The sequence below is a fragment of the Oncorhynchus gorbuscha genome, linkage group LG18, assembly GCF_021184085.1.
Source record: "Oncorhynchus gorbuscha isolate QuinsamMale2020 ecotype Even-year linkage group LG18, OgorEven_v1.0, whole genome shotgun sequence".
NCBI classification, from domain to species: Eukaryota; Metazoa; Chordata; class Actinopteri; order Salmoniformes; family Salmonidae; genus Oncorhynchus; species Oncorhynchus gorbuscha.
Genome location: NC_060190.1, coordinates 34,490,807 through 34,510,806, shown reverse-complemented (window position 1 = coordinate 34,510,806; position 20,000 = coordinate 34,490,807). Strand labels below are relative to the sequence as shown.

At 42.9% G+C, this 20,000-nt stretch overlaps 1 protein-coding gene across 1 annotated transcript in view; it reads left to right on the top strand.

Annotated features, from left to right (window-relative positions):
• LOC124002483 (voltage-dependent calcium channel subunit alpha-2/delta-3-like) overlaps positions 1-20,000 on the top strand; it is a 54,720-nt gene that overhangs the window by 5,399 nt on the left and 29,321 nt on the right. The window contains exons 3-10 of the mRNA XM_046309902.1: positions 4,083-4,199; positions 6,753-6,812; positions 11,986-12,148; positions 13,465-13,596; positions 15,085-15,145; positions 15,486-15,636; positions 16,036-16,110; positions 16,204-16,293. Coding sequence (XP_046165858.1) covers positions 4,083-4,199; positions 6,753-6,812; positions 11,986-12,148; positions 13,465-13,596; positions 15,085-15,145; positions 15,486-15,636; positions 16,036-16,110; positions 16,204-16,293 — 849 coding nt within the window. The remainder of the gene's footprint in view (positions 1-4,082; positions 4,200-6,752; positions 6,813-11,985; positions 12,149-13,464; positions 13,597-15,084; positions 15,146-15,485; positions 15,637-16,035; positions 16,111-16,203; positions 16,294-20,000) is intronic.

Here is a 20,000-nt window from a genome sequence, read left to right as displayed (position 1 = left end):
AGTATATCCCTCTGTCCTTCCACGCTTGCTGGATTTAGTTGTCCAGTTTATCAGGTCCCAGGCTCCCATGACTGTTAGGATGATTTATTTACCAGTGAATTACAACCTGTACCTGATGGAGCAGATCTAGTCAGGTGCGGAAGTAAGCCATCTGGCGCGAGAGACTCATTGGGAGGAGACTAGAGTAGACCCAGAAGATCTGACTGAATGCACATTTGAGTGCCCTAGGACGGTCCATGTATTTGGTGCTGCTATAATTCCTACAATGAAATCCTGCGATTTGAAATCCTGCGATATGAAATCCTGCGATTTTATTGGGGCAGTTCCCCTTCATAGCAAATAGCTGGCAACACAATCCAAGCAATGTTCGCATGGCCTGTATGCCAACAGCTTGTTTTGAGCAACATATTTTTGAAACAGAAAAATGTACACATTTGCTACACTTTTATGAGCATTTAAAACATAATCCATTAGTTATATAATCTAGATTTTTGTATTAAAATATTGTGTATTTATTTTGACTAATCAAAAGTAAAAAAAAAAAAAATTTACCACCACAAGTGGGGCACCGCCCCTAACACCCTAATGGGCGAGCCGCCACTGGTGAAATCCCTGAGCAGTTTCATCCCTCTCCTGCAACTGAGTTCGGAAGGACGTTTGTATCTTAGTAGGGACCGGGTGTATCGATACACCTAATAAATAACTTCACCATGTTCGAAGGGATATTCAGCATCTGCATTTTTTTTTTACACATCTACCAATTGGTGCCCTTCTTTGCGAGGCTTTGAAAAACCTCCCTGGTCTTTGTGATTTAATCTGCACTTGAAATTCACTACTCGATTGAGGGACCATACAGATAATTGTATGTGTGTGGTACAGAGACGTGGTAGTTATTCAAAAATCATATTAACTACTATTATTGAACACGGAAGGAGTCCATGTGATTTGTTAACCCGTTTTTTACTCCTGCACTTATTTACACTTGCCATAACAAAGGTGTTGAATGCTTATTCACTCAAGACATTTCAGCTTTACAATTTTTTTATTAATTTCTACATTTTTTTCTACAAACAAAATTCCACTTTGACATTATAGGGTATTGTGTGACACAAAATCTCAATTGAATCTATTTTAAATTCAGGCTGTAACACAATAAAATGTGTAAAAAGTAAATAGATGTGAATACTTTCTGAAGACACTGTATACTGTAGTATACGCACAGGATTAGAACTGGGCATTAATGTGTACACTTGATCAGAAAGTCTGAGTTAAGTACGCAGACAGATTGAATTGGAACTCTGCCCTATGTGCATACACCTGGATGTAGATAATAATTTTATTCCTACAGATTTTTTACGCTCAATTACCTTCAATTGCGTTATTAATGAAACAGTGAAATTAATTGTAATTCTATTATTCCAGACCTGCAGGGGTTTAAAAATGAGTTGGATTGAAGCGAGAAATAGTGGATTACCGGAGACAGATGAAAACATGGGTCGTATTCATTATTGCACACCGTAATAAACCGTAGCAAACAGTTTTGCAATGAAATTGACAGTTATCTTATTGGACAAGTTCGTTTTCTTCCATTTGGTTTCTAGTTGATACGACCCTAATCTGTTACATTCATACAGTGCATACTGCATACTGTATACTGCTGGTGAGATATGTTGTGTGATTGTGTGTGATTGTGTGTGAACTCAGTGGTGATAAATGCGAGGAGATAAATATCCCCATCCAACTCCATTCATCAGCCTCACTGCATGTGTGTGATAAGGAGGAGCTCAGCTCAGCACCAGGCTGCTGCTGCAATTCTATTACCATTAACACTGCTAGCGCTAGCAATGTACACACTTCTGTAGCAAGATATGGTGTGTGTGTGTGTGTGTGTGTGTGTGTGTGTGTGTGTGTGTGTGTGTGTGTGTGTGTGTGTGTGTGTGTGTGTGTGTGTGTGTGTGTGTGTGTGTGTGTGTGTGTGTGTGTGTGTGTGTGTGTGTGTGTGTGTGTGTGTGTGTGTGTGTGTGTGTGTGTGTGTGTGTGTGTGTGTGTGTGTGTGTGTGTTGGATGAGCGTGTGCTTCCGAGATTTAAAAATAAAAATACACCCAACATTTCCCAACTATTTTAACTGCGTAACATCCACAGCTGATTCTCTGTTGACTTGTGTGAGAACGGAACACTCTGAAGTCAAATGTCTCCGGCTGTTGTTTTCCTTTCTGCCTATGTAAGCACTTTCCTCATGTTCTGGTTCAAGGAAGCGTGACTGGTTCAGAACACATTACATCCAATCAGCAGGCCTCTTCCTCTCTTAGCAGCCAGTGAGGGAGGTGGAGAGAGAGAAACATCTCAATGGTAAGGGCTGATCATTAAGGATGATCATTGGGTGCTTTATGGGGAATTAGCATTTTTCCACACAGGGCTGAGCTGCTGTGTGGGCAACAGAACAGGACTATTGACACAGAATGGAGACACTGTGGTGTGTGTGTGTGTGTGTGTGTGTGTGTGTGTGTGTGTGTGTGTGTGTGTGTGTGTGTGTGTGTGTGTGTGTGTGTGTGTGTGTGTGTGTGTGTGTGTGTGTGTGTGTGTGTGTGTGTGTGTGTGTGTGTGTGTGTGTGTGTGTGTGTGTGTGTGTGTGTGGACTCCTCGGGCTTGGGTTCATTCAGGCCTCATCTACACATTAGTCATTACCTTAATCAATAATCATACTCAGTTCTATTGATGGATGGGGTTTCACCTCACCCCGATGACTGGAGGTGGGGGGTGCTGAGGCAGGGAGGACAGGCGTGAAATGAACTGTTTTGCTCCACTGCCTGCACACGCTCTTCCTTTCCCTGGGTAATTTGTTGCCTCATGTACTAGGATTTGTGTGTGTGTGTGATGTGTTTCTTTCTTTGAATGTGCATCTTTGGAATATATACTGTATGTGTGTGTGTGTGTGTGTGTGTGTGTGTGTGTGTGTGTGTGTGTGTGTGTGTGTGTGTGTGTGTGTGTGTGTGTGTGTGTGTGTGTGTGTGTGTGTGTGTGTGTGTGTGTGTGTGTGTGTGTGTGTGTGTGTGTGTGTGTGTGAGAGACGTGCAGGTTATACTGTGATTATTATTTTGTGTGTGTACCTTTTTTAAATGTTCTGTTCTATTCTCTTTGTGTGTTCTGCTGGGCTTTGTTCTGTCCCAGTGCAGGTGTAGTGTATCCTGCAGACTCAGCATTGTGTGAAGTCTAGTTCATTATCCAGAACCTCCCAAGCCTGACATGTTATTATCTTTCTCCTGTGCTTTGACTTAATTTCAATTACCCTCCAACCATGCATGGCCTTCACTCCCAGGCCACCCAGCAGCCAATCAGAGACAGAGCCACAGCTTGTCAACCAATTACTGAGACAAGATAACCTATCAATCAATTCAATGAAACAGGATCCATCTTATCAGCCAATCATCTGAGACTGGGTCTTGCAAGCCACTCTCTGAGATGTAGTACCCCACTGGACACAGACGTCAATTCAACGTTGGTTTAACGTAATTTTATTGAAATGAAACAACGTTCCTTAAACCGGTTTGTGCCCAGTGGGAAGGCTTTTTCTTCATCAGATGTGACGTGTGTGTTTGTGTGTGTGTGTGTCTGCAAGGCTCACCTCACCTTCTCTGTTACTAAAACAAAGGGCACATTGGCTTACCCCCGCCCCCTCATTGACATGAGATGTACAGTATGTACTTGTGATTCTCACACACATTTTACCATTGACACCCTGTATTTTACTTCTATTTAACTAGGCAAGTAAGTTAAGGAAAAATTCTTATTTTCAATGACGGCCTAGGAACAGTGGGGTGATTCGATGTTGCAACCTTTCGGTTACTGGCCCAACGCTCTAACCACTAGGCTACCTGCCGTATCTTGTGCACATGACCAATAAACTTTGAGTTCAGTTGCTTTGATTTATTGTAACATGTTCACATCTATCAGTGAAATAAATGACATAGCCTCCGTTTGTAATAGTAGTATGTGAACTGTGCACAAACATACGATGATTATTCGTTCAGTATCAAAATATTAGAGAGTTAAAACATGTATTTTTTCTCTCTGTCATTTACAGAAATATAAAGAATTTGAGAAGTCTGTCCGAGTGGAAGAAATTGATGGCATGAAAGTGGTCAAAACTCTCGCAAAGAAGATGGAGGAAATGTTCCGGATGAAAAAGGAGGCCATGCGGGTATGTACTGTCGCATATCTGTCCTTTTATCTATCATCCACGTGCTTTTTGCGGTGTTTTCTGGAAGTAGACCTAATGTAGACTACTGAGAGTAGGAGACTTAAAAGTAATTCAGAAAAATATCAGACATTCTGTTATTTCTCAGCCTCAGCTGCAGACATGCAACGCAAGCAGGTTAAGAAAATATCTAGATTTAGGCTATATAAAATGATCAACAGATTATCTAGATGTATTGTTATTATTATTATGATTATTATCACGTTTTGTATCGTTGGCATTTTTTCGTTACAGGCCTATCCATGATCATGAAGCTGTTATAAAGAATTGTAAGCATATTTCAGTGGTCAGACATGTATTTTTCGTTTTTCCTCCTCACACTTTCTGCTTCGTGGTTATTTCTATTCATAACACGGGTTTAAATTACACTAGTGTTGCATTTTATCCAGCGACGGTATGCTATTTACTAAAAGACATTCTCCTGAGACAGATATATAGCCGTTGGAAATGTATATTGGGCTTGAGAGGAGAGGTGCAAGTAGCCTATTTTAATAGTTAACCCCAGTTGAGTGGTGTGAGATGATAGCGTTTATCTCGCACTGCCAGATTTCCCCGCGCCGGGCTATATTACTTGCATGGTTGTAATTCTACATAGTGTGCCCATTGCCTTTATCATTCTCTAGACCTATTTATTAGGCAGAATTTAAATCTATGTGTTACAGTGCTGCAAATTGGACTAATGCTTTCTGTGTAAACACATTCATTATTTGAATGTAGCACAGGCTACTAAATTGCTTGGGCATATTTAAAATTATTGGAGGCCTATATTCGTCGGATGAAAATTATACAAACATATTTTTTATAATATGAAAAAAAATTGGCAGCAGTCGAGATGTTATATCCAGTTAGAGAAATTCCAATGGTCACTAACCTACACATTATACCAGCGTCGTGGCGTAGGCTATTCGAAATTAAAATTAAACAATTACGATGTAATTTGTCTTTATGATATTGACCTAGTCCTTGCGAGCCGTGCATATTTGATTTAAGAGGTAGTCTACCTGTTTTGAAATTGCCTTTCGGCAGTAAGACTAATTTGATATGGTTTGAAAGACCACCCAATAGCATATGTTGGCATCTTGTCATTTGCACACAAAAATATAACCTAGGCCTGGAGAAACATTTGTTTGCATTTAGTGACTTGAGGTTTCCTATTTATTTCATTATGCCTGTATTGCTGACGACACCATCTAAGACTGAAACGCAACGGTATGAAAATAAATTAAGTTTAACTGTCACAAAATGCCGCCATTTTCTGTTTGCGTTGCAGCTATTTTGATGTGCTGGACAGTTATTAATAACCTGTTCCAGAACCGCGTCGATGACTGTGGTGTTCAGCCGGCATTTTCTCACGCAGGCAAGCACATTTCAAGGAGGCTAATAAGGTTTTGCGTGTTATGGATCCGGTTCTACGCTGGGCCAAATGGCAATCAAGCATCTCACTGAACGCACGAATTTCCGTGGGTGCCTTTCGAGGCCGAAATATAGACCTTGGCCTACAGTAGCCTACGTGAATGGGAAAATCTTATCACAGAAAAACATTACAGAATATAGGCCTATTGCTACAAGTTTCATGTTGTTTCTAACAGAAATGGGGTCTTTCGTTTGAGGCAGGTTATTGATATAACTGTGTTGAAGAATCCTTATCCTGGGAGGGTAGCATCAGGAATATCATTGAAAGTGGATTAAGAATATATCCATCGACCGAAGAGCATGAGCATCAGTAAATAGCATCAACGTATCGCTATAATCATTCACAAGTAGCCTGTTGACGAGGGAGTGGCGACAGTTTCGGGTTAAACTGCTATTAGAAAAACACAACTGTATATTCAGCACCATGGTCAGCGTCCACTGACACACCACAATGGCCTCATACAATATCACAATATACTGTAACTGCACCGTTAGCAATAACGGGGTACTTCACCTTATGACAAGTCCTGAATGCATTTTCACACTCAAGGAACGTTGGTTTGCCTTCTCAGGTGTCACGAAGCATACATGTAAATAGGACACTGATGTGAAAAGTAATACAACACAGCAAATTGTCTAGCCATTAGTTTTCAGAAATATCGAAATGTGGGAAAATATATAGAATAGTGCAAGACATGGAAGGGAGACTGGACTAAACATTATGTTGGTCCCGTCTTTATGTCCGTGACTGGCTTGGGCTGTCCCCTTCCCAGAGCTGCAAGAGGAGTACTGTAGATCAGGCGTATGTCTCTGTGCTCCAAACAGCCAGGCAGGCAGCCAGGCAGTCAGGACCATTCCTGAGCCCTCAGCTCTCTGGCCCTCTGTTACAGCAGATTTCATGTCTCTCTGCAGAAGGCAGGCTGGAACTAGAAGCTACTGAGATGGTCTGACTTTGTCGGGGGTCAAATAACTCTTGGACATGGGTGATGACTTTGAGTTGAGCTGGTGTGCTTATGCTTCCCCTCAGTGTCCCTCCCCTTATCTCCACTCCTCCTCTATCTCTCCCTTTTCTCCCTCCTTCAGCGGCTGGTGGAGGCAGCAGAGGAGGCCCATCTACAGCACGAGGAGGACCCAGAGCTGCAGGTAAGACGGATGGGAGGGGGGGTGCAAGTTATAGCAAGGTGAGAGAAGGGGTTAAGGACAGTATAGTGTCTGCTGGCATTGACAGTCATTCGCATGAATACCCTGTCACAGTGATGATAAATGACGCATTTTAATAAGCAAACCCTGCATACATTGACGAACGCCATACCAAACTGCGGCTGTCACAACTCGCTGATTATTTGAAAGCGTAATCATCATTTATAAGTAGCCTGTTGAAGAGGGAGTGGCGACAGTTCCAGTAAACTGCTGTTGGGAAAAACACAAGCGAAATATTCAAGTTCAGCGCCCACTGACAAACCACAATGGACTCATATTATATCATAATGTTCTGTAACTGCACCATTAGCAATAATGGGGTACTTCTTCTTTTGACAAGTCCGAAATGCAATTTCACACTCAAGGAACTTTTTTTTTGTCTTCTAACGAAGCATAGTGATATAAATTGTACACTGATATGAGACGTAATGCTGCACAAACAAATTATTGGATTGTCATGCTACGACAATTCAGCTGTGTCTTCGGAATATGCTCACTTCATACAGGAAATGTTCATACATTCATACATACTCGTACATTTGTGGAATTTGAGAGAATTGAATATTCCCATTGTGTGTGCTGCGGCATCTTTCCAGGTGTGGTTTCCAACTTCTCATGCAGGTGTATTGTACAGCCCGTCATTGGCCATTGTGCTCTTTAAAGGACAGTACAGCTGTTATCACTGGCTTCCTTTCCCTTTCCTTGGCGCAGTGAGCCTCCTCTTCCTATGCGGTGGGATTGCAGTAATTCTGTAACACTGAGAATGTACAAGACCCTGCTTCCCTCCTTCTGTCTCTCTACCCCCCCCCCCCCTTCTCCCTCTTCCCAGTAGACAAAGATTAATGCAACTCTTATGCACAGTGCATTGTTCCACATTTCCTCCTGAAGATTAGAAACTCACTCGGGCAACAAAAACACTTTGAAATAATGGCGCCACACTTCCCAGTTAATAGACGCATTTGAGTTATGGATACTTTGTGATCATGGTTTGCAGGGTTTGTTTCGCTGGTGATTATATGAACGCATTGGAAGAAGGTCGAGCAGGTCATTATTACCATTATAGGACCACATTTCCTTCTCCATATTTCAATGTTATTATTCTTCATTACTCTGCACTTATTCCAGTTTGGGGATAACACTCTGATTACATGTGTCCAGATGATTATGTATGTTCCTTGCTCTGGTGATATATGTATGTATATAACGTTATTGTATTGTTTTATGATTTAATAGCATATTGTCATTGGGAAAATGGTTTCCTGTTTTTTTATGGGTGTTATATTTAGGCTACACATACGCTGTATTTACAGTATAGGCCTACACGTTTACAATAAGCTACACATGCTTACACAAGCTTTGTAACACATTTTCACAGCTTTTGAAGGCTGTTACTGATTGTTTAGCTGACATTTTAGTGCGTACTTAACAGGGCCACTATTTTAGATAAGCATTGTTTGGTATTATTTGAAATGGTGACCAAATTCATCCCTTTGTTAACGCTATATGAGATGCAACCTATTGGCGAATAACGTGCTTCGATCTCTCACGTGGTTATTATTACGTCAAAACATGTACTTTCGTTATTTCCTTTAGGCTCTATTCAGGCTACTTATTCTACAGTGAACTTGCTGCAACTTCATGCCCGCATGTTCATTGTAAAAATCCTAACGCCTATTCTTCATTGTAAATATCTAGCGTAGGCTACCCCGCAGCTCCACGTCTCTCTAGAAAACTGTAAAAGATTTTCAGAATTGCTAATCATTGATCTATAAGATCTAGAGTAGGCTAAACCAGACCCCCCCCCCTTCAAAGCATAGCCTGCTTTGAACTGCAAAACAAGGTCTGATGTGTATTTATTATCAGCAAAAGTAGCCAGACTATTTTAAAGCCTCATAAACGTCTACTGCTTACAAAACACGTATCTCTTATTCAACAATTAAATCTACACTGCAGAGAGACATCTAACATAAAATGACACAACAGTAAAAATACATTATTATTTTGTGGGATCTGTTATCGATAACCTAGAGACTACTGAGCGGATACAGTGGTTGAGAGAGTTCACCTTGCGGTATACCATGTTGTCACCTGCACGTCCCTGTCTGTAAAACCTAACACGGGTCAATGTAAAACACTACACCCTCTTAAAACGAGACAATAGTGAATTCGGGAAATGGTGCGTGAAAAATGCACGGTGTCAGAAAACGGCAATAGGTTGATGAAATGATGCGTCACAGAGTGTGATGTTATAAAATGATCTAATGTCCTTAACGCTGTTTTTTATGTAGCCTCGTTTTCGTCTGTTGGAATTTCCACTCGATAAAGTAGGCTGCATATAGTGTATTTGCTTCAACATAAGACTTTAAAAAAAATCAAACAATGTTACATTCCACTGGGCACAGACGTCAAGTCTATTCCACGTTGGTTCAATGTAATTTCATTGCAGTGATATGCAAACAACGTTGATTCAACCAGTGTGTAATCAGAGGGATTGCTTATAGCTGGGACATAATATTAGAACACGGGCCTGTATATATCATTACATTTATTAATCTACAGTCTTTTTCTACAGACAGTATTTTTTAAAACTTTGTGGGAAGCCTGTTACTATTGCAGAGAAGTCTCAGTCATTTCTGGCTGCCTACCTTCAGTCTGAGGATCAAATGGCCACGACGGAGCACTTGAAGAGACTTGAGACACTCTCATAGGCGATACACTGACGTCCAAGATGGGGTCGACTAAGGAAGGGACTAGACTTCTTCATGTGTATGAGCCGAGTCAGCCCGGTTTTAGACCAGTTATACCCTTTATACACTACTGAGGCAAGCCAAGCCAAGCCAAGCCAAGCCAAGCCAAGCCAAGCCAAGCCAAGCCAAGCCAAGCCAAGCCAAGCCAAGCCAAGCCAAGCCAAGCCAAGCCAAGCTGTACTGTGCCTGGCCCAGTTACGTATCCATCCATAGTTGTTGCATGGAACTGTACTGGAAAGGACATTGTGAAAAATCAGGGTTGCGCAATAATGTGAAAAGGAGATTAGACCCATCAATGCCTGCCTATGCTGCCAACCCTGGTACAGTACGCTCTTAGAAATCAGGAGAACCCTTTATGGTTCCAGGTAGAATCCTTTTGTGGTTCCAAGTATAACCCTTTTGGGTTCCATGTCGAACCCTCTGTGGAAAAACAATTCTTCAAAGGGTTCTCCTACGGGTACAACCAAAGAACCCTTTTAGGTTCTAGATTGCGCCTTTTTTCAAAGAGTGTAAGCCCAATCTCACTGCAGTGGTGTACAGTAACCTACATGAAGAGTCAGTGGAGCGTCTCGGGCGTGGAGCTGCAGTGTCCCCTGCCCAGCCTGGCCCTGCTCTACTCCTGCTCTGTGCTACAGTAATAACCCTGATGGTTAACGGCCCTCTTTCTCTACAGCACGATCACTTCTGCTGAGCGTGCACATTTCTCTCCTCCCCTCCTCCCTCCTCCTCCCTTCCCCCCGCCTCGGCCAGTCAGAGGGGCGCTCAGGCGTGATATGAGCTGTCAGGCCCTGCTTTATGGTGATGCTTGCGTGGCCTTCCCAGAGTACGCCACAGAGTCCATCACACCTCCCCTCTCCAGCTCCCTCCCCCCAGCACCACACTGGCAAACAGGGGGCCCCGTCAGTCCACAGCCAGAGCCAAATCCGGGCTGCTTAGAAAGAATGAGAGAGTCTCTCCTCTAAGCAGGTTCCCTGCGAAGGACAGGCCAATCACACGGCAGAGTTACACTTCAGAGAAGTCTGATTGTTCTCTTAACCCACATCGTCCAGCAGAGCTAACCACCACTGCTAGTCTGCTTACACTGTACCATCCACTCCATTTGAGACATCTCCGAGAGAGTGCTGGACTTGACTCTAGTTACTGTGTAAATGCACAGTCTGAACGCACCTCTGTTGTAATTCTGACCTCATCACAAAGGATGTCCCGTTTATGCAACACTTCTGTGTTTTTCTCATCAGGGTCTGGGTTGTCAAGAGAAATAAAGTAGGACTTTATAGCTACAAGGCTATTGAAACTGGTTGTTGAGTTGAATGTTAACTCTTCCGTTTCCCCTCGTCAGTGTGAGTACTTCAATGCAGTTCTGATTATTGGATTTGTAACTCTATATACAGTGCATTCTGAAAGTATTCTGGCTCCTTGACTTTTTCCACATTTTGTTACGTTACAGCCTTATTCTAAAATTGATTAAATCTACAATCTACACAATAACCCATAATGACAAAGCAAAAAATGTTTTTTATTTATTACAAATAACAAATGTAAATATCACATTTACATAAGTATTCAGACCCTTTACTCAGTACTTTGTTGAAGCCCCTTTGACAGCGATTACAGCCTCGAGTCTTCTTTTGGGTATGACTCTACAAGCTTGGCACACCTGTATTTGAGAAGTTTCTCCCATCTCCACAGAGGAACTCTAGAGCTCTATCAGATCAAGAGCTCTGTCAAACCTGTTTTCGCTTTGCCATTATGGGGTATTGTGTGTAGAGTACAGAGGAAAAATAAATATTTAACCCATTTTAGAATAAAGCAACATAATGTGGAAAAAATCAAAGGGGCCTGAATACTCTCTAAAGGCATTGTATCTGTTCCTCCCCGATATGAGTACTTCAACACAGTGCTGATCGACAATATGGATGTTAACTCTGTTAACCCAAAGAGTACTGCAGTGGAGGCTGACTCATAACATTGTCAGGAATGGAGTCATTGGAACAGTATCAAGCATATTTGACCTTTATTTATCTAGGCAAGTCAGTTAAGAACAAATCCTTATTTTCAATGACAGCCTAGGAACAGTGGGTTAACTGCCCTATTCAGAAGAACAGATTTTTACCTTGTCAGCTCAGGGATTTGGTCTTGCAACCTTTCGGTTATTAGTCCAACACTCTAACCACTAGGCTATCTGCCGTCCACGTGGCTGAAACCGTTCCACTGACTCCATTCCAGCCATCACTATGAGCTGTCCTCCCCTCAGCAACCTCCACTGGTGTACTGTCTATTCCTCCCAAGTATGAGTGTTTCAACGCGGTGCTGATGCTAACTCAATGTTACTTCTATCATTACGGTCTGGACTATTTCCCTCTCCTCAGTATGAGTACTTTAACGCGGTGCTGATCAACGAGGTGGATGAGGAGGGCAACAACGTGGAGCTGGGAGGAGAGTTTGTTCTGGAACCCAACGACCACTTCAACAACCTGTCAGTCAACCTCAGCCTCAGTGTGGTGCAGGTGCCCACCAACATGTACAACAAAGGTACGTTCAACAGCACACACCGACGTGTACAGCAAAGCTACGTTCAACAGCACACACCAACGTTTACAGCAAAGGTACGTTCAACATCGCACACCGACGTGTACAGCAAAGCTACGTTCAACAGCGCACACCGACGTGTACAACAAAGGTACGTTCAACAGCACACACCATCACGAACACCCAACAGAGCCTACTGGAAATAAAGTGTATGGGTAGATCTAAGCCTCATTGTGGTCCGGGTGCCCACCAACATTTACAACAAAGGTAGGGACACTCAGACACCACTGTGTGCAAAAATGGATACAGCAAAAGTAGGGGCATGCCCATAAGAGATGAGATAGGAGTGGGTGCATGGCGGAAACAGATTTGCCCTTCAGTGAAAATACAAATATTTTCAATTGAATGAGAAGCTGATATGTGGTCAATTTCATGTCAAATTCCAAAATTTGAATTAAAACAACTGAAACGTGCAATATATTTTCAATGGAATGGAATGGACCCCGACCCTGCATGGTGAGAATGAGGTGAAGTGCTCTAGCCGTGTCGGTATCACTGGAGGGTGTGTGGTCCATAATGGCCCGACGATAGAGAGAGCAGTCACAGCATGAGTGAGTGACGAGAGGAGAGAGGAAGGGATGTTTATTTTTTTTCTCTTGTAGTGACTGACTGTTATTTGTTTTCTAACCCAATGTGTGGCCTCTCTGTGTAGTCCTGGCTGACTTTTCTCTGGATATAATGATCTCTTTCCTTTGGATATAATGGCCTCATCAGCGCTTCACACTCCCCCTTTGTTCTTGGCACAATGAGAGGCTCCCTGACAGGATCAGTCTCTGCTTTGGCTGTGTGTTTGTGTGTGTGTGTGCGTTTGTGTCTCTGTGTGTGTGTATGTATGTGGAGGCCATGCAGCAGAAGGACGGGAGGACGGTATTTCGTCAACCTCAATGTCCCTCCACCAGCAGAGTCAATAAGGGCCAAAGGTTAACGGTCCAGCACACCTGTGTTCAGTGTTAATGGTGATGATGATCATTATTACCTGGTTATTATCTCACTCATTCTGTCTCCCTCCCCTCCCCTCCCCTCCCCTCCCCTCTCTCTTTCTCTTTCTCTTTCTCTTTCTCTTTCTCTTTCTGTCTGTCTGTCTGTCTGTCTGTCTGTCTGTCTGTCTGTCTGTCTGTCTGTCTGTCTGTCTGTCTGTCTGTCTGTCTGTCTGTCTGTCTGTCTGTCTGTCTGTCTGTCTGTCTGTCTGTCTGTCTGTCTGTCTGTCTGTGTCTGTGTCTCTCTCCCGCTCACTGTCTCTCTCTGTCTCTCTCGCTCAGATCCAGCCATAGTGAATGGGGTGTACTGGTCAGAGGCCTTGAATAAAGTGTTTGTGGATAACTTTGAAAAAGATCCGTCCCTGATATGGCAGTACTTTGGCAGTGCCAAGGGCTTCTTTAGGCAGTATCCCGGTGAGTTGTGTGTGTGTGTGTCTAAGTGTGTGTCTGTGTGTCTAAGTGTGTGTGTGTTCTAAGTGTGTGTGTGTGTGGGGGGGAGGTTCTGGGAGCAGTCACTGTACGAACTGCGGGGAAATGGAATCGCTAAAAGGGTGATTTTGCTAATGTTGTAATTTTACAGACCGTCAGAGAGGATGCATATAGCAAATTAATCCCAATATGTGAGTCCAGCAGCGGCATACTACAAAGCAGTCCAGAGCAATGGCAGTCAGAGATATTGGATCATTACAGCACCATCAGACAGCCACAGGGCTGACTGCAGTACTATATCCTACTGTAACACCACAAAGATGGCCAATAAGTGGTGATGCAGAAATGCGTCCCCTTCTCATTGTAGTCACATCATTTAAAGTCATTCACCACTGTGGATGACAGTAGATGATGTCCTGCATTAGGTCAGGCTAGTGTAGTGCTATGCCCCGTATACATCATGACGTTTTCATTACGTTGTATGTCATCTTCACACAATCTTGTTCCGCTGGTGGACCGAGAGCATAGGGTTTCACAACGCAAGACAAGATGGAGGAGTGCCCAGTCTCTCGTCAGAGATAGCATTTGGGGGGTGTTTCAGGTGATAATTAAATGTTTTGTTTAGTTACATTTTCCTCAACTTGTTTCTCTAACTTTCTAGCAAGTCAAGCTAGTTATCAGAGCAGCTAGCTAGCTAAAAGCTAGGCTAAGTTGAAGATAGTGTCGCTAGTGACCTCCACTTAACAATTCTCATCAAAAACAAAAGTCATTACCATCACAATAAAATTAAATGGGAGGCAACAGTCAATTTAACATTACTATTAAAATAGTATTCACGATTCACTAAAACAGATTATGGACACAGTTATCCCTCTCGCTTCACCTCTTCCTCTCTGGCTGCAGTGAAGACAACTCTAAGTTTGGAAAAATTTGAAGAATGCAACATCCGTTTTGCAAAGGAGCCTTCAACCGCAAGGGGGAGCTGCGGTACCACTCCGTTGTGGACGATCCCCATTGAAATGAATGACGTCCAGACTGCTCAGTAATGTGAATGAGGCTTTTAGAGCAGAGTCACACTTTTTCCCCATCCCTAGCAAACACAGCTGATTAATCAAATTGCATTCGAAACTGAAGCTCATGATTGGGTGATTATTGGAGTCAGGTGTGTTAACTGGGGCTGGGGCAAAACTGTGACACCAATCAGGCCCTCGAGGACTGGAATTTCCTAGGCCTGCTTTAGAGTGTAGGACATACTAGCATAGCACTGTGCCCTTCAGGGATCTGGCATCCTTAGACCTGACTCTCCTTTCTTTTTTATTGAGTAGCAATGAAAGAAACGGAGACATGTTTAACTGCCATTTCTACAGGCAATGTGCAGCCCATAGTTGACTCTGGCACATCCTTACACTCCGTATGACTTAAACATGGTGCTTTGTGTATCTAGCTACATGTCTTTCTCCTCATGGTTTGCAGGGGTCAAATGGCATCCAGACGAACACGGGGTCATCGCCTTCGACTGCAGGAACAGGAAGTGGTAAGCTTTTTCACAATAGGTCAACATTAGCCCATTAGAACACGGCTTCCTCTCTTGCCCTGTAGCCTACAGTATGATGTCCATATCAAGACGTTTGTGCAGCGTACAGTATGGCAAGTCTTGAACCCTGTCACGTACGTTGTCCATTTGTTGTGTGTTGCTTTGGCTCCGCTACAGTAAATTGATTCCAGTCAATGTTTGCTGCATTGCAGTCCTAGGTTGGGCACCAGGTTGTGTGTTGTTGTCCACGCAGTTGCTATACTCCCATGTATTTGATGGATATATAGATCCAATGTTGGGCTACTGTGTGGATACTAGGTTATCATCCCTCCTTGCTCAGGTACATCCAGGCAGCGACGTCTCCTAAAGACATGGTGATCCTGGTGGACGTTAGTGGCAGTATGAAGGGCCTGAGACTGACCATTGCCAGACAGACGGTCTCCTCTATACTGGACACACTGGGAGACGATGACTTCTTCAACATCATCGCTGTCAGTATCATTAATGACCTGTTTGTGGGGGTGGTATTTTGTGTGTGTGTGTGTGTGTGTGGGTGGGGGGGTATTAAACTTATCTGTTTATTTGAGTAAAATAAGGTGTTTCTACAGCTCGTTTTTCTATACCGTGTTTATGATGATTAGTCAACCTCTTATCTAAAACAATGACAATGGATGAATAGGTATGTCTAGAATTTCCTGCACGTGTGTGTGTGTGTGTGTGTGTGTGTGTGTGTGTGTGTGTGTGTGTGTGTGTGTGTGTGTGTGTGTGTGTGTGTGTGTGTGTGTGTGTGTGTGTGTGTGTGTGTGTGTGTGTGTGTGTGAGAGTGTGTATGTGTGTGCACTTCATGTATCATTCCACTCATATCTAACCCTCTCCATATGTGTTCACAGTACAATCAGGAGATGCACTATGTGGAGCCTTGTCTGAACGGTACACTGGTACGAGCAGACAGAAATAATAAAGCTGTAAGTTCCCCTCTCTCACAAACACTTACACACACACACACAAAATTGTATGTAGATCATATCATGTTTGCCTCTTCCTATGTTATCTGTTAGCATTTCCGAGAACATCTGGACAAGCTGTTCGCCAAAGGGATTGGTCTGCTGGGTGATGCTCTGACCGAAGCATTCACCATTCTAAATGATGTAAGTTCAGCCTCCGACTTTAACACTGTAAAAGTTAATTAATTAATTCATTCATTCGTTCACCATAGACATTGCACAAAGAAATATACAGTAGCTACAGTTGAAGTCGGAAGTTTACATACACTTAGGTTGGAGTCATTAAACTAGTTTTTCAACCACTCCATAAATTTCTTGTTGACAAACTATAGTTTCGGCCAGTCAGTTAGGACATCTACTTTGTGCATGACACAAGTAATTTTTCCAACAATTGCTTACAGACAGATTATTTCACTTATAATTCAATTTATCACAATTCCAGTGGGTCAGACTACACTACATACACTCAGTTGACTGTGCCTTTAAACAGCTTGGAAAATTCCAGAAAATGATGTCATGGCTTTAGAACCTTCTGATAGGCTAATTGACATAATTTGAGTCAATTGGAAGTGTACCTGTGGATGTATTTCAAGGCCTATCGCTCAGCAAGGAAGAAGCCACTGCTCAAAAACCGCCATAAAAAAGCCAGACTACATTTTGCAACTGCACATGGGGACAAAGATCGTACTCTTTGGAGAAATGTCCTCTGGTCTGATGAAACAAAAACAGAACTGTTTGGCCATAATGACCATCGCTATGTTTGGAGGAAAAAGGGGGATGCTTGCAAGCTGAAGAACACCATCCCAACCGTGAAGCATGGGGGTGGCCGCATAATGTTGTGGGGGTGCTTTGCTGCAGGAGGGACTGGTGCACTTCACAAAACAGATGGCATCATGAGGAAGGTAAATTATGTGGATATATTGAAGCAAATGGACAATGACCTTCCAAATGGACCAAATTACCTTCCCCAAGCATACTTCCAAAGTTGTGGCAAAATGGCTTAAGGACAACAAAGTCAAGGTATTGGAGAGGCCATCACAAAGCCCTGCCCTCAAACCTATTGAAAATTTGTGGGCAGAACTGAAAAAGTGTGTGTGAGCAAGGAAGCCTACAAACCTGATTCAGTTACACCAGCTCTGTCAGGAGGAATGGGCCAAAATTCACCCAACTTATTGTGGGGAGCATGTGGAAGGCTACCCAAAACGTTTGACCCAAGTTAAGCAATTTAAAGGCAATGCTACCAAATACTAATTGAGTGTATGTAAACTTCTGATCCACTAGGAATGTGATGAAAGAAATAAAAGCTTAAATAAATAATTATTCGGACATTTCACATTCTTAAAATAAAGTTGTGATCCTAACTGACCTAAGACAGGGAATCTTTACTCGGATTAAATGTCATGAATTTTGAAAATCTGAGTTTGAATGTATTGGGCTAAGATGTATGTGAACTTCCGATTTCAACTGTGCGTCTTACATGTGCCGTATCTGTGTATCCAACATAATGAACATCACACATAATGTAATATTCAACTCAGCAAATGTCTACTATGTAGAGCGGATGAAACACACAACACAAAACCTTAAACACAAATTGGTTCTCAAATGCGTCTTAGACTTCAGTAAATTTCCAGAATGACTTTTTACTTGATTGAACAACAAATACGTAAACACTCTTGGGTACACGCCAGAGAAGTTTGAGTAGAAAGGCAATTAGTTCAGGCACAATAGTTTCATGTCCCAACCTAATTGAATGATGAAAACGAGCAACATCAGTACACTCCAGCAAGGTGTACCTACTTATTCTCAAACTCTGAGTACAGCGCGTCTCCTCCCCGTTTTCCCCGTTCGAAACGCTTCACTGCAATCCCCGCTATCCTCCGTTCCACCCCCAGCGAACACAGACACGTCGATTCTGAAGGTGATTAATGACTGTAATTAACGGTGCTGATTAATAAGGAGGATGATTGGAACACAAAGCCGGTGGAGATAAAACCTCTCTGCTCTCCTTTTAATCTCTCTGTTTTCAGGCAGCGGTCCGCCGCAACGCGCAGAGTCCCGTGAGCACGGCTTCAATGTCTGCATTGGTACGATTCATTGAAGCTAGTCCAATGAATATGGTAATCAGTTGGCCAATAGGCCCAGTGTGAAATGCATTGTTACAGTAGGCCAGGCTACCACCTTGGTGAATGGATGGAATGGATACTGACTGGGCTAGAGCCATTTTTCTCTCTGGCTTATCGCAGGGCAGATCGAAGGTAGGAGGCGATTGACTAGCTCTGGAGTGGAGTACACTGCAGCATTCTCAAGACTATGGTTTCCCGAAGGTGCTTTTGTGTGTTTCTCTGTTAGAAGCAGGACCGTGGGTCTGAGCATAAACACACCTTGACCGTAATATTGATCATCACCATCATCCCATAATCTCCACATTTGTCAACCCTCGTATCCTACCCAGTAGCGGTTTGTGGGTAAAAATCCAGTGGTGTAAAGTACTTAAGTAAAAATACTTGAAAGTACTACTTAAGTAGTTTGGGGGGCTATCTGTGCTCTACTTTACTATTCATATTTTTAAAATCTGTTTTCGCTTTATCATTATGGGGTATTGTGTGGAGATTGACTAGGAAAACATATCAAAAGTAAATGTAATAGCTAAAATATGCTTAAAGTATAAATTAAAAGTATAAGAAGTATAAGTATAAATAATTTAATATTCCTTATATTAATCAAACCAGACGGCACAGATAGCCAGGGGCATGCTCCAACACTCAGACATCATTTACAAATGAAGCATGTGTGTTTAGTGCCACCACCAAATCAGAGGCAGTATGCATGACCAGGGATGTTCTCTTGATAATTGTGTGAATTAGACCATTTTCCTGTCCTGCTAAGCATTCAAAATGTAATAAGTAATGGTTGTCAGGGAAAATGTATGGAGTAAAAAGTACATAATTTACATAAGTATTCAGACCTTTTGCTATGAGACTCGAAATTGAGCTCAGGTGCATCCTGTTTTCATTGATCATCCTTGAGATGTTTCTACAACTTGATTGGAGTCCACCTGTGGTAAATTCAATTGATTGGACATGATTTGGAAAGGCACTCATCTTTCTATATAAGGTCCCTCAGTTGACAGTTAATGTCAGAGTAAAAACCAAGCCGTGAGGTCGAAGGAATTGTCCATAGAACTCCGAGACAGGGTTGTGTCGAGGCACAAATCTGGGGAAGGGTACTAAAAAAATGTCTACAGCATTGAAGGTCCCCAAGAACACAGTGGCCTCCATCATTCTTAAATGGAAGAAGTTTGGAGCCACCAAGACTCTTCCTTGAGCTGGCCGACCAGCCAAATTGAGCAATCAGGGGAGAAGGGCCTTGATCATGGAGGTGACCGAGGTCATGGAGGTGATAGTCACTCTGACAGAGCTCTAGAGTTCCTCTGTGGAGATGGGAGTACCTTCCAAAAGGACAACTACCTCTGCGGCACTCCACCAATCAGTTCTTTATAGTGGAGTGCCAGGCGGAAGCCGCTCCTCAGTAAAAGTCACATGACGGCCTACATAGAGTTTGTGAAACAGCAGCTAAAGGACTCTCAGACCATGAGAAACAAGATTCTCTGGTCTAATGAAACCTAGATTGAACTCTTTGGCCTGAGTGCCAAGTGTTACGTCTGGAGTAAACCTGGTGGTGGCAGCATCATGCTGTGGGGATGTTTTTCAGCGGCAGGGACTGGGAGACTCGTCAGGATCGAGGGAAAGATGAACAGAACAAAGTAAAGAGAGATCCTTGATGAAAACCTGCCCCAGAGCGCTCAGGACCTCAGACTGGCGTGAAGATTCACCTTCCAACAGGACAAT